Source organism: Antedon mediterranea, chromosome 2 (assembly GCF_964355755.1).
Source record: "Antedon mediterranea chromosome 2, ecAntMedi1.1, whole genome shotgun sequence".
NCBI classification, from domain to species: Eukaryota; Metazoa; Echinodermata; class Crinoidea; order Comatulida; family Antedonidae; genus Antedon; species Antedon mediterranea.
The window spans coordinates 37,812,036-37,838,734 of NC_092671.1; the positions used below are offsets into that span (position 1 = coordinate 37,812,036).

General features: G+C 33.1%; 1 protein-coding gene across 2 annotated transcripts in view; it reads left to right on the plus strand.

Annotated features, from left to right (window-relative positions):
• The first annotated feature begins 330 nt into the window (after positions 1-330).
• The window catches only part of LOC140040985 (acetyl-CoA carboxylase-like), a 36,880-nt gene continuing 10,511 nt past the window's right edge, over positions 331-26,699 (plus strand). Inside the window, exons 1-33 of one of the 2 annotated variants that reach the window (XM_072087307.1) lie at positions 331-399; positions 2,953-3,152; positions 5,892-5,954; positions 7,772-7,922; positions 8,859-8,997; positions 9,252-9,443; positions 10,711-10,919; positions 11,721-11,884; positions 12,431-12,587; positions 12,883-13,056; positions 13,326-13,417; positions 13,927-13,996; positions 14,594-14,757; positions 15,219-15,369; positions 15,608-15,711; positions 16,061-16,288; positions 16,731-16,925; positions 17,018-17,108; positions 17,251-17,397; positions 17,905-18,093; positions 18,618-18,718; positions 19,074-19,287; positions 20,538-20,765; positions 21,076-21,165; positions 21,706-21,824; positions 22,307-22,330; positions 23,839-23,985; positions 24,370-24,454; positions 24,638-24,745; positions 24,844-24,942; positions 25,067-25,204; positions 25,582-25,749; positions 26,179-26,339. In XM_072087307.1, coding sequence (XP_071943408.1) covers positions 3,007-3,152; positions 5,892-5,954; positions 7,772-7,922; positions 8,859-8,997; positions 9,252-9,443; positions 10,711-10,919; positions 11,721-11,884; positions 12,431-12,587; positions 12,883-13,056; positions 13,326-13,417; positions 13,927-13,996; positions 14,594-14,757; positions 15,219-15,369; positions 15,608-15,711; positions 16,061-16,288; positions 16,731-16,925; positions 17,018-17,108; positions 17,251-17,397; positions 17,905-18,093; positions 18,618-18,718; positions 19,074-19,287; positions 20,538-20,765; positions 21,076-21,165; positions 21,706-21,824; positions 22,307-22,330; positions 23,839-23,985; positions 24,370-24,454; positions 24,638-24,745; positions 24,844-24,942; positions 25,067-25,204; positions 25,582-25,749; positions 26,179-26,339 — 4,508 coding nt within the window. In that variant the 5' untranslated portion in view covers positions 331-399; positions 2,953-3,006. The remainder of the gene's footprint in view (positions 400-2,952; positions 3,153-5,891; positions 5,955-7,771; positions 7,923-8,858; positions 8,998-9,251; positions 9,444-10,710; positions 10,920-11,720; positions 11,885-12,430; positions 12,588-12,882; positions 13,057-13,325; positions 13,418-13,926; positions 13,997-14,593; positions 14,758-15,218; positions 15,370-15,607; positions 15,712-16,060; positions 16,289-16,730; positions 16,926-17,017; positions 17,109-17,250; positions 17,398-17,904; positions 18,094-18,617; positions 18,719-19,073; positions 19,288-20,537; positions 20,766-21,075; positions 21,166-21,705; positions 21,825-22,306; positions 22,331-23,838; positions 23,986-24,369; positions 24,455-24,637; positions 24,746-24,843; positions 24,943-25,066; positions 25,205-25,581; positions 25,750-26,178; positions 26,340-26,699) is intronic. The other variant, XM_072087308.1, reaches the window with a different exon arrangement.

A 26,699-nucleotide genomic window follows, 5' to 3' on the forward strand; every position in this document is an offset into this window, starting at 1 on the left:
AAAATCTTGGCAACGCCCATTAGTTGCTGTTCTGGTAGTGGTAAAAAGTTTATCTAGCCTGGGGGACTATTCCATTTTAAAAAGAAAAGTTGGCGAAATAGTACATACGTATTATATTATGTAATGTGTAACGAAATTTTACATTTATAAAAATAAGAATATTAATAGATATTGATGTGTTAAAATATAGTCTATTATGGGTGTGGCATTCGTGTGGGCGCACGTGGTGGTATATTTTGAGTTTGTATCGTACGACGTACCTGGAAAATCCAGTCATGCATGAAAACATGACATGATCGCGCGGCGGTGAGTTCAATTAAATTCATTCCGGTTCAAAACAAAGTCACGCCACCTCTCTTCACAACAACACAAACGGTTGCAAACAGAGAAGAAAGAAAGGTAAGGATTATACTGCATATTCACATGTGTTTCCAGTTGTTTTACTGGAGGTTTTTCAAGCTATATCACACGTTTGTAATAATTTAGGCTAGGCCTAGCTAGTAGTAGTTAATAATTAAGGCTTGAAGCCAAAGAAAGGAGGAGTCGAGTAGATAGGCCTACTAGCTAGGCTATATGAATATGATGATGCATCATGCACTGCATGCAGCAGCAGGCCAGGGCAGGGCAGTCCCTCTCGATCCTCTCTCTGATCCTCACTCACTCAGCAGCTTTCTTCTCCGATCCTTCCTAGGGCCCCTACACATAGACTAGGCTAGCTACCAATAAACATACGCAAAAGGCCATCAGGAGAGCCAGCGTCCAGGACGCAGGTACCTTACCTAAATTAGAATAGGGCTAGGCCTAGTAGGTAGCCTATGCTAGTATATTTATGTAGGCCTACGCCGCATTCATTTGACATGATGAGGGATATTTTTTGGGGTAGGGCTAGCTAGACCTATAGGCTATAGTATAAGTTAAGATCGTTCTTTATTTATTTATTGGTGCTCCATTGCAGAGGTATTCAAAATGAATAATCATTAGGCCTACTGTACTACAGAGACATGAGCTATACAGCAATCAGAAACTGATTTCCCCTGACATGTGGTCAACTGTTTTTTCTGGAGTATTTTATTCAGGTCGGCCGGATATCCTGTGCATTGCCATTGTGCAATGATAAAGAGCTGTTCAGTTTCTCGACGATCAATTTACTTTGATCTTTCTCAGGAATGATAATGAAATTCAAAGTCGCATTACATTTTAAAAATATTTTCAAGCGATGATGTTATCTTTCAAATTGCTCATATTCATCCATTTGTACAATACTCAATAGCTTTTCTTACCCAATTTGGATATTGGCCATACAATTTTAATTGTGCGCCAAAGTTGTGCTTACATTTCATCTTAATCTCATTTCCTCAAGTCCCTAAACTATAAAACCAGATTTTATGTTTTGTTAAATATATGTCAGTTTGATTTTAATTTTTATGAAAAAAAATGTAAAATTGATGCACTTGTCAATTGTATGACCCACTATACGACCCCCGAGAGAGGTGCGTCATTTGTCCGATGTGCGTCGTACCTTATGAATACCATGAGGCACCTGTGCATCAATAATATGACTTACCTTTAGGTGACCATGACGGATATCTTTGAAAAAGATGCACTGTGACCATGTCGTTTGTGATTATATTTTGAGCGGTAAAGTGACGGACATTGACACACCATTGTTCCTTGATGTAACATACCTTCTATTTTTTTTTACGCACCCCTGCGTCAATAATTATTTGTAAATGACGCACCCATGACCCACCTCTCCCACGGGTCGTATAGTGGGTCATACAATTGACAAGTGCATTAATACCAATCAATTTGATTTTATGCGTTATTTTAAATTTGCTCGTCTTCAAAGTTTACAAATGGGATGCTAAACATTCTAGATCGGGTGATTTTTATTTATAACAGATTAAAGCGATATAGTACAATGTAACAATATGCTATAAAAGATAATCATTGACATGGATGTGTTTTTTGTATTGTTAATAGATAACCCATCATCTAAATTCATTTTTAGATTGATACTAATTTTTTTCTGATAAACATTATAGATAATGAGAATATATATGTTGTCATTTATATCCGATTATTATTTTATATGTTATATATATATTAAAAATGTATTGTCCCCCTGAAAAAATAATTACAAACAATTTTGTTTAAATACATGCCATTTTAATGTCACATATTAATAGTATAATAATAGAAACAAAATGTATTTACCTAAAAAAATTGTAATTTAAAGAAAAAAAGGTTCAAATTGGCTGCCAGCCAATGGATTTTTGGTTAAACTTGAAGTGAAAACTTCTTTTTTTCCCCCTTTTTTTTTGTACGGAAGTGATTAACTTGATTAAAACTACAAAATAACCAGTATTCAAAGTCGGATTTAATCAATCTTCATTTTTCATGTTTTTGGGGGAACAGTACATCTTTAATTGAAAATGTGTAATAACTTCATTTTTAATTAATAAAATATTGATTAGGTTACCCACCATCTAATTTCATTTTTAATTAATTTATAATTATCAAGTCCACCCCTGAGTGACAATCACATTGATACAATATATTGTAATTTACATTTTTATGTAAATTCATTGAAAATCACCATAACGTGTTATACCAAATTACACTCTAACCAGCATTTTGTCAAAATACTGGTACTCTTTAATCCAAATATGAATTTATTTTATTTGTTTTCCTTGATATTTTATTCATATACTACCAGCAGTTGTCATTACAGTTTCATTGACATGTTTTATAATTATCCTATCTTGTTCATTGCTGATGTGCAGTTCCCACTGATAGTACTAATTTGTTGAGGTGCTGACCATCTTTCAATTCTATTTAATCCTTGTAAAATAGTACTTTTAATTTCTTTACTGGATATTATATTAGTGTTAGAAATTAGTTTTTCTTTCGTTATATATTTTTCTCCATTTTCTCTTGTATTTATTTCAGGTTTGGTTTTGTAACGCAATTATTGGGGCAGTTTGCGGCACCCCTGTTGATGTGATGGCGTCGAAGCAGACTCCGTCAGAGGATGCAGGACTCAAGAAGCCTGTGCTCTTCAGGTTAGGATCCATCTCGGAGCAAGGCACTGGTGATGTTAAGACTAATGGAGAAGTAAATGGCACAAATGATGTGGACTCTAATAAAAGGTTTGTAAAATATCATTTGTTTATTTTAAAGATAAATTATAAAAAAATGTGTACAGAAACTTTAGTATGCTGTAATACTGTAGAAAGCAGACAACTTTGAGATGTCCCCTGTATAGAGGTTCGCCAGAGTGTATGTATTTTCCCCTCATTCTTTCACAGGCTAGTGTCCTCTTAAATGGGTGTCCCCTCAATAGGGATGTCCCAAAGTAGGATTCTGCTGTATTTATTCCTAAGACTTTTTTTATTCAATAATCTATCATGCACATTCAAGTTTATTTTGGAACATAGGAGCAATGACTTCCAATAGATGAGGCAATGTGTAAGGTACATTATGTAAGAATAAAAAGTGTTTGCAGTGACAGGTCTCAGACCCTTGCCAGTTTATCATAAATATTCCTGACATCATTTTCATAAGATAGCCCTTTCTACCATCAAATGGATACATTTTATCTGGTTAAAAATTACATAATTGGTTTGTGCAGTCAAAATAAGTCTACTGGGAGTGACTAGCATTAGGCCTACTAGTGTGTTATTATCAACTGATGATAGAGTACCAGTAACTATTCGTTGTATAATAGCAATGACATTGAAGCCCACTCAGTTAAGTTTTTAACCTGAATATATTTGTTATTATTTAATTCTACAACCAAATTTAAATTTGCTAATATCTTAAAACATTTGACAAACCCACAACAAAAATGAATTAAGTTATTTCAATTGAATTTATGTATACTGCTATTTTTTCTACTGTATTTTAGTCATAAAATGGTAGATTCCGATATAAAATGTCCTGGTAATTCTTAAAATGACACAACTACCAGTATTTTTAAATCATAATTATGTTTATTCATAGCAAGTTATCACAGAAAATTATAATATAGTATAGTACTGTATATGACTATAAACCCATTCTCAAGTATAAACCTCCCCCCCCCCCCCCTCTCTATCTCTCTCCTTCTCCATTTCCTTCTCTCTCTAAATTAGGTTACATTCAGGCGCAAGACTTTAGTAATTCCGAGTGTAATCCCACCCACTGTTTTCACCAAATTTACTTGCTCATGGAAAACTTTTGTATCAAATAATAATTTAAAGGGAATTGAGTATATTTTAAAAACTTTGATAAAGCTGAAAAGGTATTAAAGACCCCTTCCCTGCAATTTTGGACGATTTTTGGAAAATAATACATATATATCACTTTAAAAACATTAAACCATGTCATTCCTTGTCTTAAATGTACGTTTTATGGTAAATTATGATAAAAAGTGAGAAACAATGCACTACCTAAGTAGCTCGCGGCGATCGACCTCTCGTGGACGGTCTTTAGGCCTAGCCTAGCTAGGCTTAGTTTTGTAGGCCTAGCTGGTAAACATCGGTAACGTACGAACATCGTACGCTACCTATATACCTAGCCTGACGTTGTATAGTTGCTGCATTAATTGTCTTTCTATTTTTGCCAGACTCCGTTGATACAAATTGGGGAAAACCCGGTATTTTCGCTGAAAAGTTAGGAGTCTTCCATTTGTTTTGGCCTCACGATCGATCGAAAGGTGGGCGAATTACAGGTGAAAAACAAAAATATCAATCCGCGCGCAATGCATTTTGGGATTTATAGCGGGCCGCTATAATTATTAGAATCGACTTATTTTTCACATTTTTAACCGTTTAAAGACGAAAAAAGTTATCGCAATAGGATCATATAGTATTATTTTTACATTAAATATAGTTTGTGATCTTAAATTAGATCTAAAAAACGTAGGGAATGGGGCTTTAAGAATTATAAGAGGGCTAAAGCTCTGTCTATACTATCAAACTTGATGTGACAACAAAAAGTCATGTGCCCATATATGGACATGATGATGTCATATCAATACCATAGGCATAGCACTATCATATTTAAGTATATCACTACCATATTAAGCACATCACTTTTTTTATCAAACTAGTTTGATAGTGTAGACAGAGCTTTACATTTCATTATGTTATTTACTGCCCTCTAGTGAGAGCATTGAATTGTCATGGTTAGCTTGACCATGTTATAATGTCAAGGCAACGTTTTTACTAACATTTTAACAATAATGGTTTTAATTGAATTGTTGCTGATAAAGGATACTTACCTTGAAAGCTAACACACCTGTGGTGTCCTATTGAATGTGATAAAGGTAATCAGTCTATTCTAATCTAAGCACTTAGCAGGTTTTTTTCTTTCTTGTGACATCTTTGTGTATTTATTTGTGAACAGGGAAATTCCATCTTCATTTCAACTTAGACAATTTTACAATAAGCCTACAAGTACTTATCATTGTGTTTGTATTAGTTAAGTATATTGATTGTTTATTCGTAACTTGCAGAAAAATGGTTAGTTAAAAGTATTATTAGTTTTCACCCATTTAATTGCCTTTGATTTGATTGATCTTAATTTAAGTTTTTTATTCCTTGAAAACACATTGTTACCTTGACACTTGTTCATTTCCTTGAATCATGGAGCTATTGAATCTGCATCTGTTTTGAAAGTGTGTTACCTTCAAAATCAAACACTTGCTGATGAGTGGCTTGATACTGTATGTACATTGGACCACAACAGTCACTCACTGCTGCACAATAAATAACACAATTTACCATTGTTGTCAAATGTTACTGAGTTTTATTGTACATCAGATTTCCTGTAATGTTGTACTGTGTGAGTTTTTAACATTTATGGAAGGTAAGTAAGACATTTATGCTTTTTTGTTTTATTTTCAGCTCTGAAAGTTCGATTGAAGCTGCAGCTGCTAAAACCAAGGGAATGCCCAAGCCTAGATACAGGTATTGTTATGTTATTAATTTCATCAGCCAAATAGTTTCAACTTAAAAATAGTCGTTGTTGTTATTGTCAGTCATTATAATAAGTGTGAAGTAGCCATATTCAATTGTAGAGAGTCAAATGGCCGAGCGGTTAAGGCAGAGGTGGCGTTTATGAGCCAAACAATATCGGCAAGGTTTCGAGGCCAACTCGCTCTATAGTTCTGGTGGTGGAACAAGTTTCCTCTGATAAGGAAAACCGTATTTCCAGTGTACAAAGTTATAACCAGTGTACACTTTAAAGAACCCAGTTCATCATTCAAGACGAGTAGGGGGTTACCCTGGTGAACTTGGTTCACAAAATAACCCCTGTATCAGGAGGATTGATAGGACAGTGATTAATTTACTAAATCTAGTGATAATACTAGTCTTGAGCAGGTCTAGCAGATTCAATTCAATTCAAAATATTTTTGTCCAAAAGACAATAAGTTAAAAAAAACAGTATAATGACAGAATGATATTTTTTTTTTTTAATCCCAAAAAGATGAAAATCTTGTGACGGGATTGCCTTGACATGATACCAAGTTCAAGTTCAAGTTCAAAAAAACATTTATTTATTCAACAATGGCATTATACAGTATAATATAATTATAGGTGTGTACATAAATGAAAACATAGTAATAAGCCATCATCATATACCTGCAACCTTCCGAGAGAAAGAAAAGCTTAACTTTACTAATTTTGTTCAGTTATAGTTTCTTTACTACAAGGCCAATGTCCTATTGTTGATCTTTAATTATTTGGCTGTGGAGCTCATGGTCAAATTGCACTAGGAGATACAATCGATATATTTAGCTATCATATTGTTGAACTTAGCAATTTATATAAGATAGCTTTCAGGTTTCTGAAAGTGTTATGATTTGTGGTCTATTATTAGGAGAATGTTATCTTAAAATGATATGAAGTACAATACTTGTTTAAAATATTACTCAATGAACGATAAGATATGTTCTTGAACTCTTACCCTTATATATATACTTATTTATTTACTATTATAATGTAAGTATAACTTCATTTGCTGTGATTTCATAAGGGTCTATTTCTGCTGCATGGCACCGAATAAATCATTTATTCCAAAATCTAATTTTTATATTGACAGCATTTCTGCTCAATTTTTTGCTTCAAATAACCGTTTAAATTAGTGGGTGGTCGTTGACAAAAATCGTTTTGGTCCTGGCGGGCAATTCAAACGTTACTGCAGTGTCGTTGACTCAAGGTCAGCAGCTGTCAATAAAATAACCATTATTTTATGTTGGAGCTAAAAGTGCCCCAGCAATAAACTGATTAAATGGTGTTTTAACACCGAATTGAATGGGTGTTTTTAACCGGTTATTTTGCACTGCCTTTTAACCGGTTACCACAAAATTGTCCTGTGTCTGCTCCCAAGAAATTGGAGTTAATTTATTCACATTGTTTTTAACCAGTTATTTTATGCAGCAGAAACAGGACCTAAGAAAACACTTCCTTCTTTAAAACAAATTAAAATATAATCATTCATTTGACCTAAAAAAAAATACAGTTTAGTATTTCCTCTTGTAACTTGGGTGCTTTGTTGTATAGATAATATAAATGTTTTTTGTATGTGGTTTAACATAAGTAAATGTAATTTAGTACTAGTGACTATCACAGTTACTACACATTTGGTACTTAACAACGGCACAATAGTTTACTAGTAATACCCCATTGGTGTGCATTGAATAAGATCAATATAATAAGACCTTGGTGACTCACTCACAGGAAAAAAGAATGACTTTTACTGGTTATTCTTTTATTTAACTTAGGCCTTCTATGTCCGGCCTGAATCTTGTGGAATTGGATGGTAGTAGAAGGCAGTCTCTAGGCTCAGAAGGCAGGAGGAGTAGTATGTCTACTAGCGTGGCCTCGCCAGCTGAATTTGTCAATAAAAGTGGAGGCAATTATGTTATTGATAAGGTACGTATTCTCTGCTTGTTGTCGTGAGTTCTCTGTAGCATGCACTTGTCGTTTTATTATCTGTTAACTGATTAATGGTCAGTGACCGAAAACAACCATCGTTTAAATAAATATTTTTAGCAAACACACCTCCATGCTAAGTAGATTTTTAGTAAATAAATAAGTAGTTTACCAAAACATACTGTTCTTTTTAAAGAATGTCTGATTTATGAGAAAAAAGGGGAAATTCAAATTAAGTATGATTAAAAAAAGATTATGAGGAATTAATTAATTTAACTGGAGGTTATTTTTACCACTAATTAACATGATCAGAATACTACCATCAACATTAATTAAATAAATAAGAATAATGAAATATGATGGCACCACAGATTTAATAAATAAATAAATATATTATTAAGTAATTATTCTGCCTTTATTATACTTGCAAGTTGCATTAAAATATGCAAATTTACAGGTTGACTTATTCTATTTTGAGAAGAGAAACTCAACAGTTCTTTTCAGAACCAATATATACGTAGTTTATCACAAACTTTATATCAACATTTGATTTCGCCATGCAAACCTTCAAACAATAAATTCTCTTTTGGTTGATAATTAAACATTTTAGTCAATTATAAGTACCATAAAAAAGTAATTTAAACAATTCATTTAATTTAATTATAAATAATTTAAAATATAATACTAATTTGTTACTAATTATTTTTAAATAATAATAGTATGTTGTCAACATAAAACAAATGTACAAACAATCTTAACTCTGTCCACACTATCAAACTTTATGTGACCAAAAATGTGATGTGCCTATATATGGACATGATGATGTCATATCACTACCATATTTGGGTATATCACTACCACTTTTCTGTCAAACTAGTTTAATAGTGTATTGGACAGAGATTAAATAATGCAATAAATATATTTATGCAATTTTAGGTATTGATAGCCAATAACGGCATTGCTGCCGTGAAATGTATGAGGTCAATACGAAGATGGAGTTACGAGATATTCCGAACCGAGAAAGCTATTAAATTTGTAGTCATGGTTACACCAGAGGACTTGAAAGCTAATGCTGGTTGGTTCACATCAAAGTTGTTTTTTTTCTTGTACTTTTTATAATTTGTGGTGCTATATTTGTGAGAAATCATTTTTCATTAACATTGTTAATCAGGTTTATTACAAGGACGTTATTGCACGATGGGAATGGTTTGGGAGCAAACGTCATGACGCATTCTTACAAACAAGTCGCGTACATATGCGTTTTACGATAAATGATCGCAAATCAAATTTCTACAAGTATAACAATTAATGGTTTTTTTAAATTTCTAGAATATATTCGCATGGCAGATCAATATGTGCCTGTACCAGGAGGAACAAACAATAATAATTACGCGAACGTCGAGCTGATTCTGGATATTGCGAAGCGAGTGCAAGTTCAAGCCGTGTGGGCTGGATGGGGTCATGCCTCGGAAAATCCCAAACTTCCAGAGTTACTTCATAAAAACAACATCGCTTTTATCGGTTAGTTAAAATTTTTTTTATATTTGTTTAAATTCAGTTTATTAGTTTAACTTTTGCTAAGTGTGTTCTTAGTTAAGGTAATTAATTGCTACAAATATCTTGTTTTTGCATTTTGTCATTTTCGTAGAAGTTTCAGGACATATGTAATTCCAGGATATTCGGTGTTGATAATAGCTTTTAAGCCAGTTTCAAGTAGTTCATATGTTAACTTTAGTTGTAAATTGAAAGATAATCCTATAATCTAGTATTTATTTACTGGCTTATACCACACATGCTTACCACAAGCAATACACTTAGCATCTAAAGCACTGTCTACACTATCAAACTTTATATGACAAAAAAATGTGATGTGCCCATATATGGACATGATGATGTCATATCACTGCCATATTTGGGTATATCACTACCAAATTTGAGGATATCACATCTATATTTGAGCATTTCACTACCATATTTGGGCACAAGTACAAATTTATAATTCATATTCCAAGTAATAAATACATTGTCCCTGGAAAAGAATAGAATAAAAGACTGTTCACTAACTTTACTACTTCTAAATTGGCCTAATTTAGAAGAAAAACAATATTACAACGAAGCAGTCACAATGTATAAAATAATGAATAACTTGACACCATCCTACTTAAGAAACAGATTCTATGAACGCAAACAAACATATAATACTAGATCAAATGATATTCTAAGTTTACGTAAGGCAAACACTGAGTATAAAAAGAAAAGTTTCTCGTATTCTGACGCAAAGCTATGGAATAGTTTAAATGCTATAAACTCAAATGCAATTACAGCTCCTAATATACATATATTTAAAAAAATTATAAATGACCAAAGATAAAATATACTTGAAACTCTATATTTTTCATGAAATCTTTTTTTTTTTTTTTTTTTTTCTCTACTGTAAATTATAACTTGTGTAATAGTATAAATAGTTTTGTAGTAAGTAACGGCCTTGTGAAAAACACCAATATTGTGATTCAAGTGTGGCATCCGTTTTGAAATAAAGTTGTTATTACTATTATTATTACATGCAAACACGTTTAATAGTATTAATTTATTATTGATAGTGTAGACAGAGCTTTAAGCTGAGTCAAGGGAATTGCCAAGTGATTATGCATTCTACTTCAACTGAATCATTTTTTAAAATAATTTAAATGCTTTTTGTTTAAATATCATGATAAAAATAAAAAAAGAAAATCAAGATGGGAATGAAATGAGATTTGAATATTTAATAATATTTATTTACATTGTTTAGGACCACCTGAACATGCTATGTGGGCCCTTGGCGACAAGATAGCTTCTTCAATTGTAGCTCAGAGTGCAGGTGTGCCTACACTCCCATGGAGTGGGGATGGGCTTACAATTGAATGGTCCCCCGAAGATATGAAGAAGAATAAATCTATTACAGTCCCTGAAATGTTATACAAGAAAGGCTGTGTTCTTGATGCTGATATTGGCGTACAGGTAAAAAAAGACACATTCTCAGCTGATTATCTGTACTTTATCTCCATATATGGCACTATCTGTCCAGTATCATAGGCACATTCTGTAATACCATTTCACATGTTTCACACATGGTGTCTTTAATACGATACAGGCATCAAATGTGATAAATATGTGATATTGTGTTGTAGTATCATGGAGGAAAAAATATATTATTTTTTCCTCCATGGTAGTATCAAACTGGACATATACCAAGAATATAATAACAGTACCGAGAATTGGCTACAGTACTTGACAGAATGACAGATTAAAATAATTTTCTATATATTATTTCATTTATTTCGTCAATTAAAAACATGATAAATTTAATCCGGCCTCTAGTATGTTCCAGTTGATGCGCAGCCGGCGATTTCGTTCTATTAAGGCCAATAAGGCACGATTTACAAATAGTTTCTTTCCAGGAACTATTAGAGCCTTAAACATAATGTAGACACTTTTTTGTAATGTTTTTGTTTTTGAGTTCGTGTTGTGTCCGTTGGATATTGTGCTCCGCCAACAGAGAAAACAGAATTTCAATGTTTTTTCTTAAAACAAATGATAATTAATGATACTTGACTTGACTTGACTTGATAATACAAAACAAATACAAAACAAATAAACATAACAAAACCGATGACGGTGACAGGATTAAACAAAATCAAACAAATTGTCTCCGCCGTCATGGGTGACAATACATATAATAAACAACAATTAAAATCATTATTTCAATTCTATCTGTGTAATTCTTTTAAATTGTACTGTTTTTTTATGTTATGACTACAGCAAGCTCAGCGTATTGGCTTCCCGGTCATGATAAAAGCGTCGGAAGGAGGCGGCGGAAAAGGCATCCGTATGGTAGAAAATGCGGACGACTTCCACAGCTTATTCAAACAAGTTCAAAATGAAGTTCCAGGATCACCAATATTTGTCATGAAATTGGCAAAGAGGTAATGATTATATTGCTTATACAATTTACTCCTAAAGCTCGGTCTACACTATCAAACTAGTTTGATGTGCCCAAATATGATAGTGATATACCAAAATATGGTAGTGATATGACATCATCATGTCCATATATGGGCACATCACATTTTTTTGTCACATAAAGTTTGATGGTGTAGACAGAGCTGAACACCAGACCAGGATCAAAATACACAAAGCAAATTGAATGTAGTGGTTTATCCATTGTAGATATTTGACCTGGAGATTAGTTGTCAAGTTTATTAAGTACTGTACCATTCCACTTCAGCAGTAAAGCCTTAACCTGATTAAATTTTTTGGGTAATACTTATTATATAATGGCAAGTACTGAATTCATAGAAATAGGAAATCTTATGATAAATATGGAAGGCAATCACTGCCAAAAATACAATTACAAACATACAAATACAATATTTGTTAAATTTTAACAACGCGGTTGTTGCCTTCCATAGATTAAGACTAAAGGTTAAACATTTAATTTTTACACATTTTATTGAATTTTCTATTACTAGTGCTCGTCATCTTGAAGTGCAATTGATTGCCGACAAATATGGAAATGCTATTTCCTTATTTGGGCGTGATTGTTCTATTCAGCGTCGCCATCAAAAAATTATTGAAGAGGCTCCGACAACAATTGCCAAGCCTGAAGTCTTCAGGGAGATGGAGAAGGTAAATTTATGAATTATTTGTTTTCAAACTTAGTAATGAAATTGAAACAGTATTACATCATTCAATCAGTTGTTAATTTCTAGGCTAGGCTACAAGAGTAAAGCTTTCTCTACACTGGCAAACTTTGTGACAAAAACGTGTGATGTGCCCAAATATGGTAGTGACATGTCTATAAATGGGCACACCACATTTTTTTGTCACATGAAGTTTGATAGTGTAGACAGAACTTTAGGTACTCAAGTGCTTGAATATCGTCATTATTGCATCATGCATTCTCTCTCTCTTCATTTTCTAGGCCGCTGTCACTTTAGCTAAAATGGTAGGCTACGTAAGTGCCGGAACAGTTGAGTATTTGTACAATGATGAGGAGGGTAAATTCTACTTTTTGGAGTTGAATCCTCGTCTGCAGGTGGAACATCCATGTACAGAGATGGTGGCTGGGGTAAACCTGCCATCTCTACAACTACAGGTATGTTCAATGAAGTATATCCACAAGAATATAGTAAAGCTCTGACTACACTATTAAACTTTATGTGATGTGCCTATATATGGACATGATGATGTCACATCACTACCATATTTGTACATATCACCACCATATTTTGGCACATCACAATTTTTTTGGTAAAACTAGTTTGATATTGTACATAGAGCTTAAGTCGTATGATATATGTGATTGTGCAGAACATTGTTTCCTTATTAGCTATGAACTATGAATACTTTCTTTTTGTTTTACAGATTGCTATGGGTATACCCCTCAACCGTATCAAAGATATCCGCACTTTTTACGGGGAATCTCCATTTGGCCATTCACAAATTGATTTTGAAAAGTAAGTACATTTTCAGGGTAAAATTTTAATATGTAACTGATTATATTCAAGATAATGAGGTAAAGTCTTTTTTGTGAGTCTAAAGCTCTGTCTACCAAATTTAATGTGATGTGCCCATATATGGACATTATGATGTCATATCACTACCATATTTCAACTTCAACTTTACTTTATTCACATCATCATACATAAATAGTACAATACAATAAAATGTATGTGTGTGTGAAAAGGAGCCAAAAAATAGCTTTCGCTAATCAAGGTTTGACTCCTGTCACAAAAAATAAATTAGTCATAATGCATACATTTTCATCTATCAACAATAATTCAATAAGAAAGAAACAGCAACTATATGAAAGAAATAACGTAAACAAGGGCTAACATTAATATTTTTGTAAAAGTAAACATTTAACTTCATTTATAAATTTAAATCTAGGCACATCACTATTTGTTTGTCAAACTAGTTTGATAGTGTAGACAGAGCTTTACTTATTTTATTTTTTTATTTTCAGTCCAACTAACCCTCCTGTGCCTAAAGGGGCTGTCATTGCTGCTAGAATAACCAGTGAAAATCCAGATGAGGTAACTGAAAAAAGAAAAATTATACAAACCTTACTTCAAAATTCATAATAGGTTAACAAAATTTAAATACATAATACAATACAATTGATTATCTACAGTAATTATAAGATTCATTTTCTGCCTTATTATGTAATAAACAAAATATATATCGGTATCTTTATTTCAATAAAAAACATGAGTACAATATCAAAAATATAAGTGCCATGGCAAGAATTGAATTGAGGCACTTATTTACAATTAGTTATTATATAGTAAAAATATATTTACGAAATCGTAAATAATAAATATTCCAAGGGGAAAAAAAACTAGAAAAAAACGGAGCAAAAGGTGATGATAATCAAGAGTATAATAATGGCATGTTTAAAGTTTTGACACAATGATATTTAGTTATTGCTTTGATTAAAGCTCTGTCTACACTATCAAACTAGTGTGAAAAACAAAAGTGTGATATGCCCAAATATGGTAGTGATATAACATCATCGTGTCCATATATGGGCACATCACCTTTTTTGGTCACATAAAGTTTGGTTGTGTAGACATAGCTAAGGAATACATAATTTTCGAACCATCTCAATTATAATCTCTCTCTAATTACAGGGCTTCAAACCAAGTTCCGGAACAGTGCAAGAACTCAACTTTCGTAGCAACAAGAACGTGTGGGGTTACTTTAGTGTTAGCGCTTCCGGTGGCCTTCATGAGTTTGCAGACTCGCAATTTGGACATTGTTTCTCATTTGGAGAAGACCGAGAAGAAGCCAGAGAGTGAGAAAACATTTTTTTATTTGAAATATACATTTTCTTTAACTTGAAATATCATACTTGTATAAGCCCACCAACCTTGAAGTTTTTAGGATGGGCTTATAACTGAGACTAACATGTTATAGTTAATTGCAGGCTTAAAATTAAAAAAAAAAATAAATAGGTTGAAAATTATTGTAATAGTATGGCTAACTATACAATATTACTTCTATTTATTGATTTTATTTATTACGTACAATGTATTTCAATATTTTAAAAGATGATGAAATAAAAGTTGGACGAAGCCACATTAAGCTCTGTTTACACTATCAAACTAGTTTGACAAAAAAAAAGTGTGATGTGACCAAATATGGTAGTAATATGACATCATCATGTCCATATATGGGCACATCACATTTTTTTTGTCACATAAAGTTTGATAGTTTAGACAAAAGAATGATAACAATAATTTGTTGTTTTAACAGGAGCATGGTTGTAGCTTTGAAAGAGCTTTCAATCAGAGGTGATTTCAGGACAACGGTAGAATACCTCATCAAACTTCTAGAAACAGACAACTTTCAAGACAATGAGTTTGACACTGGCTGGTTGGACAAACTCATCGCTGAAAAGCAAACGGTTAGCATTATTTCTAATTTAATTTAGTTTATTCACTTGGTTAAATGCATCTAAAGCTACATCATCATCATGTCTATATAAGGGCACATTCTCTTTGTGTTGAGCAGCTAACAACAATCTGGGTAGTAAATAAATAAATAAATAAATAAATTTATCTGTTCACAACCAATACACCAATACAAATAAATACATTTACTGTAAATGAAATTATTATATTAAAATTTAATATATTTTTTAGGCTGAGAAACCGGATACAATGCTTGGTGTGATAGTAGGCTCTCTACATGTAGCTGATACATCAATTCACAATAACTTCTCTGAATATCAAACATCCCTAGAAAGGTAAATATTAAATATATATAAATCCAAAGGCAAACTACTAAAAAAATGGCAAGGCAGTGGCAGGATGTCATGTAAATACAAGTAAAATAATCAAAAAGCTAAATCAAAACGATAAAGTAAAATAGCCAGAAAAATTTGCTTTAAGGCAACACTAGAAGAAGAAAGAACAAGAAGAGTAGGGAACCCACTGTTCTGATCGTGGTCCTGTACTGGTCTCTCTGGTGTTACTGAACTGTACTGACGAGGTCACCCAATGTAAAGAAGAGATACATCATGCATTAGTTTAATTATTTAACTGTTAATATATTGACTGGTTCATAACATATAATATCGTTGATATTCTTTTCAGAGGACAAGTCCTATCATCCAATACATTAGACAACACTCGCGAGGTAGAGCTGATTCAAGAAGGGGTGAAATATGTGACCAAAGTGACCCGTCAAGGTCCAAATGCTTACTTTTTGAGTACGAATGACTCGTGTATTGATATAGAGGTCCATCATCTCACTGATGGAGGTCTACTTATTTCATATGATGGTAGTTGCCACACCACCTATATGAAAGAACAAGTTGACAGGTAAGAAATACAATATTGACTGACTGACTTTTCTCATTTTAAACATTAGATTTAAAGATTAAAAATCATGTAATTCAATGGTTATCTACAGGAAAGAGAGGGGAACCATAATTACATGGCCATAACATCGGCAAGGGTTCGAGGCTCACTCACTCCATGGTTCTGGTGGTAGAACAAATCTTCTCAGATAAGGACTATAAACCATAGGTCTAGTGTACACATCTAGCTCATGTGCACTTTAAAGAACATAGTACATCTTTCGAGACAAGTAGGAGTTACCCCCGTGTGTTAGTACATCACAGCCACTGATCATAACTGGGCCTGCTTAGAGACTAAAGAGGTCACCTAGTATAAATAATAATAATATTTTAGCCTTTCTCACCTAATTACAGAAACATAATAAATATTCTAGATTTGATAATGGCTTAAACTTTTATTTCAGTTACCGTATCACCATTGGCAACCAGACTTGTGTGTTTGAAAAGGAAAATGATCCAACCATCTTACGTTCTCCCTCTGCTGGAAAACTGATTCAGTTCACGGTTGATGATGGTGGACATTGCTTCGCGGGACAACCTTATGCGGAGATTGAAGTGATGAAAATGGTGATGAGTCTGAGAGCTAATGAGGATGGATGGTGAGTCTACTTTTAACCTGTGTGCCCATATATGGACATATCACTACTATATTTGTGCATATCACAAAATTTAATGTGTTTTGTTTTCTCAGTGTCCATTATGTGAAAAGAGGTGGAGCTGTACTGGACCAAGGAAGCATTGTTGCTAGGCTGGAGTTGGATGACCCAAGTAGAGTTCAAAGGGTAAAGATCAATATTCATTGACAAAAATAAATATACAATTATTTTATGAATTATTATTTAGTTATTATATAGCAACTTTAAGATATTCCTCACATATTGTCTGTGAGTTTTAAATAAGTAATCTGTTCATATTTTTTTCTAGGCTCAAATGTATACAGGTCAATTTCCAGCACCTCAGGGACCCTCCGTACATGGATCTAAACTGCATCAAGTTTTTCAGAAAGCTAAGGAGGCACTTGACAACATAATGAATGGATATTGCTTGCCTGAACCATACTTTGAAGAAAAGGTAAATTCATTAAAATTGGTTCACCCGATTCGCAGTACTGTATCTCCACAAATTCTATATTGAATTTCATTTTTTTTTTACGTGTCATGAGCACTCTTGAGTGGTATGTGTGCGCTATATAAATTAATATTATTATTATATTATTATTATATTACAGTGTCACATAGTGCCTGTATAATTAAAGGTTAGGCATATGATACAGGCAGTATGTGTGATTCATATGTGACATTGTATTACAGAGGTTGCCTATGATACTGTCCAAATTTAGATACAGTATTGAGAATTGCCTGTTTTCAGCTTCGTTTATTACAAAGTCCAATCACAATTGCAGTTGTAGGAAATAGGGGCCTAAAACTAGTGAGTTGAACTGAATATGATGTCCTATCTTTTGCATTACAATTTGCAAATTTTTAAAAGGGCAAGGGCTGACTGGGCCCCCGCCCCCTTAAATCCGCTCCTGAACCACCCACAAAATGTGTCATCTGATTTGTTTCCTCTTCTTTTAAGTGTGAGGAGTATGTCCAAATGTTTATGAAGTCTGTGCGTAACCCTGCCTTGCCGTTACTTGAGATGCAGGAGATGGTATCCAGTATAGTGGGTCGAGTTCCTAGCGACGTGGAGAAGCATATCAAGAAGCTTCTAAACCAGTACAACAGCAATATTACATCGGTGCTCTGCCAGTTCCCAAGTCAACAGGTAAGATTTTAAAGGAGTTCTGACTCTATAAAGCTCTGTCTATGTGATGTGCCCAAATATGGTAGTGATATTCCCAAATATGGTAGTGATATGACATCATCATGTCCATATATGGGCACATTTTTTGTCACATAAAGTTTGATGTGTAGACAGAGCTTAACACTCCAAGTGCTGCTTCTCATCATACCAAAGCTGTTCCATTTGTCCATTTCTTTGTCAAACTTGTACTGCACAAAAATGTTATCTAAATTGCCATTGATATTTTTATGGAGAAATGTTAAGCTCTGTGTACACTATCAAACTAGTTTGAAAAAGTGTGATGTGCCCAAATATGGTAGTGATATTCCCAAATATGGTAGTGATATACACAAATATGGCAGTGATGTGACATCATCATGTCCATATATAGGCACATCACATTTTTTGGATATTGTAGACAAAGCTTTAGTGATCCATCTCCTTACCTATTTTAGCTGAATTAAATAAAATCATTTTTACTAAAATAAATCATTTAATTTGATTAGATTGCGAATGTAATTGACAAACATGCAGCTACTTTAGCCAAAAAAGCAGATCGTGATGCGTTCTTCCTACACACTCAGGGGATCATACAACTTGTCCAAAGGTATTTATATCAAACTATTGCACAAATGTTAACTTAAATAGTCTATTTTGTCAGGTTGTGAACTAGCATGTGACCTACCTATTGTCGAAGAGCTCTAACTGTGGTAGCTCTGACTTAACTTAAGTAGTCTATTTTGTCATATGGTGAAGTAACCTGTGACTCCAAAGACACCTATCTATTGTCAGAGAGCTCTTAGTGTGACAGCTTTAACATTGTAGACCTCCTACAACTTTACATTTTGCTACTTGGATTTCTTATAAGACTTTTAAGTTTCACTGCAGTTGCATTTCTCACAACACATTTTATATTTTGAATGAATAACTTTTAATCATCACCATTTTCTGTATCCCGACAGATATCGTAATGGTATCCGAGGTCACATGAAGTCCGTCATCCATGACCTCCTTCTTCAGTACCTCACCATAGAGAAGGTGTTCCAGCAAGGTCCATACGATAAGTGTATTACCGCCCTCATCGATCAGCAGAAGGGAGACATGATGACCGCAGTGCAATATGTTTTCTCACATTATCATGTCAAAGAAAAGAATATACTTGTTGTTATGCTTATTGTAAGTACTTAATATTATTTAATATTTAATATTTAATATTTCTCTTTGTTTTTTCCAGTATGTTATTATAGAACCCCTATTAAGGGGACACATTCTGGAGACAACAAAGTGTTCCTTTAATAGAGTCATGAGGTAATTTCCCGATTGATCGTAATCAAAACGGTACTGGGTTTGGTCTACTAGCGTTCCTGCTCCCAACCAGTACATCCATTCATAGAAGCCTTAATGAAGTAAGCCTACCTGGTGGTGGCCATAGAACGGTCCCGAGATAACGACTATACTTTGGCTTTAGTCGATAGAAGATTGAATAAATTGTTAGAGATAGAGTATACGATGTTATGATTATGTGTAGATATGTGATTTGTTCTTTTTATTCCAATGATGTTATGTATTTAATAAATTTGTTATATCAATTAATTAAATTATCGTAGATTGCATATTATGCGATGAATATTATTTAATAAATTTTTGATATATTATTATTATTATATTAATAAAAAAGATATTTGTTAGTATAAATTAAAAAATATAGATATAAGGAAGAAAAGCAAAGAGATTATGGAGCGGCTGTACCAGAATATACAACACTAAGTATTGTAAAGTTAATATATTAAAAATTTAGGCGATCTTGTCAAAGGTCAAGCGCCTTCAGCCTGCCACGTAAATTCCCGATTGATCGTAATCAAAACGGTACTGGGTATGGTCTACTAGATTTCCTGCTCCCAACCAGTACATCCATTCATAGAAGCCTTGATGAAGCAAGCCTACCTGGTGGTGGCCATAGAACGGTTCCGAGATAATATAATAGTCTGTATAGAGGTTTGCCTTAGTTATATATTTCCCTTGTTCATTTCAAAGAGGAACTTTTTAAATTGTATTTAAAGATGAAAAAAAAAATCATGAAAATGAATAGGTCATTTTACAGTTTAAATGGCATTATTTAATTCCATTAAAAAAAAGATTTCACTTATAAAAAGACAAAATAAACAGTTAAATTTAACCAAAAATTCATTGTCTGACAGACAATTTTACTAATTTTTGCTTTAAATTACAGTTTTTTTCAGGTAAATAATTTTTTTGCCGATCCATTTTTTTGTCAAAGTGAATATTTTTAATATGACATTAGGATGGCATATTCAATAACAAAATTTCAAACAATTATTTTGTCAGGGGGGACAATACATCTTTAATATAAACTCATAACAGATATATATATAATAATATTCTATAATATTTCTGTGATTTTTTAGGACCAATTATGTAAAAAAGAGCCAGGGTTGATTGATGAGTTGAGCCAAGTGATTGGAGAACTAACAAGCCTAAACAAGCAAGATAATTCCAAGGTATCATTGCGAGCTAGGCAGGTGCTAATAGCAGCACATCAGCCATCGTATGAAGTACGCCACAATCAAGTTGAGTCCATCTTCCTCAACGCCATTGACATGTATGGCCATCAGTTCTGTCCCGACAGTCTAAAAGTAAGTTTTTTCTTCTTTTTTTTTCTTAAGCATTCAATGTCAATTAAAATACTGTACATAAATATCAAAATAAAACTTAAATTGAAAAACATTTGCACAAAGGAACAGACCTTGATCACAAGGATGGCCAAGAAAAGTTTTCTTATTTCCACTTGGGTCCTGTGAAAAACAGTTTACTGAACAAAGTTTGTTGCTTTGTTTAATAAAGACTCTGAAACCAGACAATAGGTTGAAATGATACTTTATATATTCACATCCTTTTGTGGAGTATGTCTGTGGTATGATATTAATGATGGAATGTTTTTTGCAGAAAGTGATCATGTCAGAGACTGCAGTGTTTGATGTTCTTCCCAGTTTCTTCTACCATAGTAATGAAGTCATTCGAAGAGCCGCTCTTGAGGTATAGTAGAATAACTGGCCCAACAAAGTGTTTCTTTAATAGAAGGTGTTCCAGGACTAAAGATTTGTCTTAGTGGTACAACATATATTGTAGTGTGGGATGCCATTGAAACCCAACAAATTTTCCCCTTAATAAGAGTGTCCTCTGAATTGGGCTGACTGTAATGTTAAAACATATATTTTTTCTCCAATTCTTGTGGAAGTGTCCCCTTAATTGGGGTGTCCAAAGAGAAGGGTTCTACTGTAAACAGACGCCTAATACCGGACTCTCTGAAAGCCGGAAACTTTCCTAAAACCAGATTTTTCTTGAGGTCTAAAAAGCTCCAAATTTTTTTTTACCATTAAAAACACATTCAGGATTCTAGACTTTCCAGAAAACCAGACTTATTAGGTCCCGTATTGGGAAAGTTGACTGTAGTAATACTTTTTGATAAGAGTTATTGTTAAATAAGAAGGAAATAAATTAAAAATATATGCTCTTCTTCTAGTCACACAAACTCCAGGTATATATATATACATTTCTCATCATTTCTTATTTCAGGTTTATGTGAGAAGAGCTTACATAGCGTATGAAGTGAACGGCCTACAGCATGCATCGCTAACCAGTGGATGCTGTGTTTTACAGTTCCAGTTTATGCTACCATCTTCTCACCCAAACAGGTAAATAAAACAATCATAATCTCATTATAATAGTATGGCTATGTGATTCTGCATAAATAGTGTTTCTGTTAGCTTTACATTAGTGTGGCTACATTGCAGTAATCGTATAAATATATGTGAATGGCTTTGGTTTTGATAAAAAGTTCAACTTCACTTATTTTCACTGGTATTTACCTGACCAATATATCTGGGACAACATTTTCTTTAGTGGGAAAGGGAACAAATGTACTTTGTAGTCACTTTTGTGGAACTCTTATATACAGGGATCAGGGAGATCCCTATTCAGAGGAGACTTTCTTGTTAAACGCAGAGGAAATATATTTTGTTATAATACTGCAGCCAACCCCTATTCACAGCACACCTGTTTTGTTTGGTCCTGAAGGTCTTAATAAAGGTTAATTCTAACAGCTGACAGGACTATAGCCTGCCTTTTTTTTTTCTAAGTACCAATTTTTTACCCTATATAACATTTCTCCCTTCAGCATCAACTCATTGAAGATTAAGAGGTAATGTCTCAAAGCAATTTGCATGCATGTAATAACATTGTTACGACGCATTCTTGTGTATCTGTTTATTTTTAAAGCTCTGTCCACACTATCAAACTTTTTGTGACAAAATATGTGTGCCCATATATGGACATAATGATGTCATATCACTACCATATATGGACATATCACTACCATAGTTGGGCACATCACACTTTTTTTGTCAAACTAGTTTGATAGTGTAGGCAGAGCCTTAGCTTTCTGGTTTAGCTACTTCATGGATACATCTTTGGTTATTTTTTATTGGCGATTTAGTTTATAGCATTATGTATTTGTAAATATTTAGATATTACAATCCATATAAATTAATAAAGTTAATTTGCATATAGCCAATATGTTTTTAATTTTTTTCCTTGTGTTTTCATAATTTATGTTATGTAATCTATTTTTAAAATTAAATTTGTGTTTATTTTCTACATTTTGATGTATTTTATACAAAATATAGTAACATGACCCAAAACATGGTTCAATTATTTCAATCTATTTTATATATAGTTTATAAGTTTTTATTTTATTAATATCATTCTTACGTATTGGGTGTTCATGTTCAAGGATGTTATGTTCGTTTATGTACTTCCTAAAGCTCTGTCTACACTATCAAAAAAAAAAAAAAAGTTTGATGTGCCTAAATTTGGTAGTGATATTCCCAAATATGGTAGCGATATAACATCATCATGTCCATATATGGGCAGATAGTGTAGACAGAGCTTTACATTGCGTCATTGTATATGTTGTTTACCAAAGTGCCATGCTCTCTACAGTACTACCGCAATTAATGCATGAGCAAATATTTTGATTGCTTCATGATGTTATATACAATATACTAATAGAATTGTTGTGCTTCTAGATAGCATGTAAAGTCTTATTTATTAAATGGGCAAAAAAGATGCAACAACCTGCCAATGTTCTTAGTTTACATTTCACTATAGATTCAAACTGAATACCATGTCTTCCAGCATGATTCAAAATGGCTGTTTATAGCACATACAAATTCTGTTTTTATATTTAGTTTGCATTCAATTTTACAATACAACGTTTGTTTATTTGTTATATATTTATACAAATTGCCAAGGATAACCATAATATTATATCATTGTTGTTACTTTGGGAGTACGGAACCTGAACTCTTGTTATAGTGATTAGGTTCACTTTTAGGTTCCTGCCTACTCCCTTAGTTTCTGTGTTTTGTTTGTTTGTAACTGGTTTTTGGCAATAAATAATAATAATAATAATAAACGAATTCATTCACTATCCTTCTTAAAGTTGGCAATCCTGTTCACAAGACAAACATATACACAAGATCCTGTACATAAACAAAGTCTTATTACAAGTCTTTGGGAGTGGAGTTGTAATTTTTCATTAGAAAATATCCTGACATGACAGGACTTGAACCCAGGACCCTTGGATTGGTAGCCAAGCATCTATACTATAACTTAAGTTTGATTAATATAATGTATTGTTTTATTCAGATTGGCTAAGAGTAGACCAAACCCAATGACACGTGTTGCGAGCCTTAGTGAAGATATTGTTGACCTTGATGTGAATGACGTAAAGTTGCCACCGTGTCAAAGAATGGGCGTCATGTGTGCCTTTGAGACTATGCAAGAATTTGAACCGTAAGTGAAGCTTCTGTCTGGTATCAAATGCTTTCCACAGCGGTAGTTGGTCAAGTCGGCCCTAAATCATCTCGGCCAAAGTCAAGTCGGCCCTGCATCAACTCGGCCAAAACTAATTTGCCCTGAATAAAGTATATAAACAAAAAGTGCTATATCTATTAGACAAAGGCTGAGTTGATTTGAGGCCGACTTTCATCAAAATCTGCCTAGCTATACCTCTTTACCAATGCAGGAAATGTAACCTGTTACTACTCAACCACTTTGCAAGTACTGTCACTTGTGATTGGATAGCTACCTACCTAGTTTAATCTAGATCTAGATTCTATGAATAAACTGCAAAAGAAAATTTTAGTAACATTGAAAGTTTTTTTTTTCATCAAACAGAAAATTCCAGGAAGTAATTGCAATGTTTACGGCAATGAAACAAGGAAGATTTGGGGAGGACTTGTATGACAGTCATATAGAAAATGTAAGTTTAATTTTAATATTAATTTATTGATATAAATATTTAGTTTTCTGATTGTTTTAAGCTAATAACATAATTAGTAAACAGTACCAAATATATATTTGTTAATTCAAGTAATTATATTATTTAATTCAAGTCAAATCTTATCTACAGTAAATTGTAATTCTTTCTACATATTTTTTTTAGTGTCCATCTGATGAGCCAATACACATCTTGAATATTGCATTAAATGTAGTTGGAGAGAAAGATGACAAAATACTCTCTGACAAATTCTACAAATTCTGTCAAGAAAAGGTAAATATCTACATTTATAAAACACTTCATCACTTTCCAATTCCTAATAATTTACGTGCTATGAAACATTAATAATTTTGATTGATTTTTTTTTACAGGCTGATATTTTGATAAGCAACGATGTTCGTAGGATAACGTTCATTTGCCTACAAAAGAGGGAGTTTCCAAAATTCTTCACATACAGAGCAAGATTAGATGTAAGATTAATTTTATATTTTGTAGAATTAATCAGAAAAAAAAACACATACAAGAATTGGAGTTTATTCTTTTAAGTATTACTTCTCTTTCCAATATATAAATTTTTGTTTTGCTTATTTGTAGTTTGGTGAAGATCCGATTTATAGACATCTTGAGCCTGCATTGGCCTTCCAACTTGAAATCAACCGTATGAGGAACTTTGACCTGGTTGCCATGGATAAGGCAAGCCACAGGATGCACCTCTATTTGGGCTCAGCTAAGGTTAGCAATCTCAACTTTATTTGTAGCATGTTTCTAAAGCTCTGTCTACACTATGAAACTTTGTGACAAAAAAATGAATGTGATGTGCCCATTATATTTACATGATGTCATATCACTACCATATTTGGGTATATCACTACCATATTTGGACACATCACACTTTTTTTGTCAAGATAGTTTGACAGAGACAGAGCTTAAGCATTTTTTACCTTCATATTAATTAAAAATGATTTAATATTTTTTTATTACAACCATGTGCAATGTTCAGTATTTTATTCAAGCTTAAACAAAAACTTTTTAAATAAAAAAAGTAAGATATTTGAAGGTGTTGTAAATAGATCCTTTTCAGTACTTCACTTTTGTTTTAACATTGTCAGGTTGAAGAAGGGCGTGAAGTGACAGACTACCGTTTTTTTGTACGTGCCATCATCCGACATTCTGACATGGTCACGAAAGAAGCATCTTTTGAATACCTGAAAAATGAAGGAGAGAGGATGCTCTTGGAGGCTCTTGATGAACTGGAATTGGCCTTCTCACATCCAAATGTGAGTATTAATAATTATATTTGTATTAATTAATTTCTCAGACAGTTCACCTTTCTTTAAAGATGTATTTTCCCCCTAAAAATAGCATTTTTAGTAATTTTCTATGACCAAAAAATAGATTTTAAAAAAAATATTTACCTGGAAAAAATGTAATTTAAAGCAAAAAATACCAAAATTGTCTGTCAGACAATGTTTTTGGTTAAAATTAAACATTTCTTTTGTCTTTTTACAAGTGAAATAAATATTTTTTTACATAAGATAATAACTAAAACTGTAAAATGGTCTATTTAAAGTCCAATTTATTAATCTTCATTTTTTATATTTTTTGGGACAAAACATCTTCAATATTTACAGCAAACCCATATAAAATAATGTTTATTTTATACATTTTTTAGTTTATTTTCTTTAATTTATCTTTATGTTCTTTAGTCTAAGCGTACAGACTGCAACCACATCTTCTTGAACTTTGTCCCGTCTGTCATTATGGACCCAATGAAGATTGAGGAAAGCATGAGATCAATGGTGCTGCGCTATGGCTCACGACTGTGGAAGCTACGAGTGTTGCAGGCTGAACTTCGCTTTAATGTTAAGTAAGTACAAACATTGTTGGCAAAAAATCGTGTGTAGTCATATATAATGCATGTGAGTGAGTGTGGCCGAGCGGTTAAGACAGTGGAACCGTAATCCATATCCATAACATCGGCAAGGGTTCGAGGCTCACTCGCTCCATGGTTCTGGTGGTAGAACAAGTTTTCTCGGATAAGGACTATAAACCGTAGGTCCGGTGTACATCTGGCTCATGTGCACTTTAAAGAACCTAGTACATCTTTCGAGACGAGTAGGGGGTTACCCCGGTGTACTAGTTCATACACACACACTGTCGTGGACAGACGTAATGGCGCCATAGTTGGCTGCTGATGACACGTTGGGACCCTTAGGGGAGAAGAATG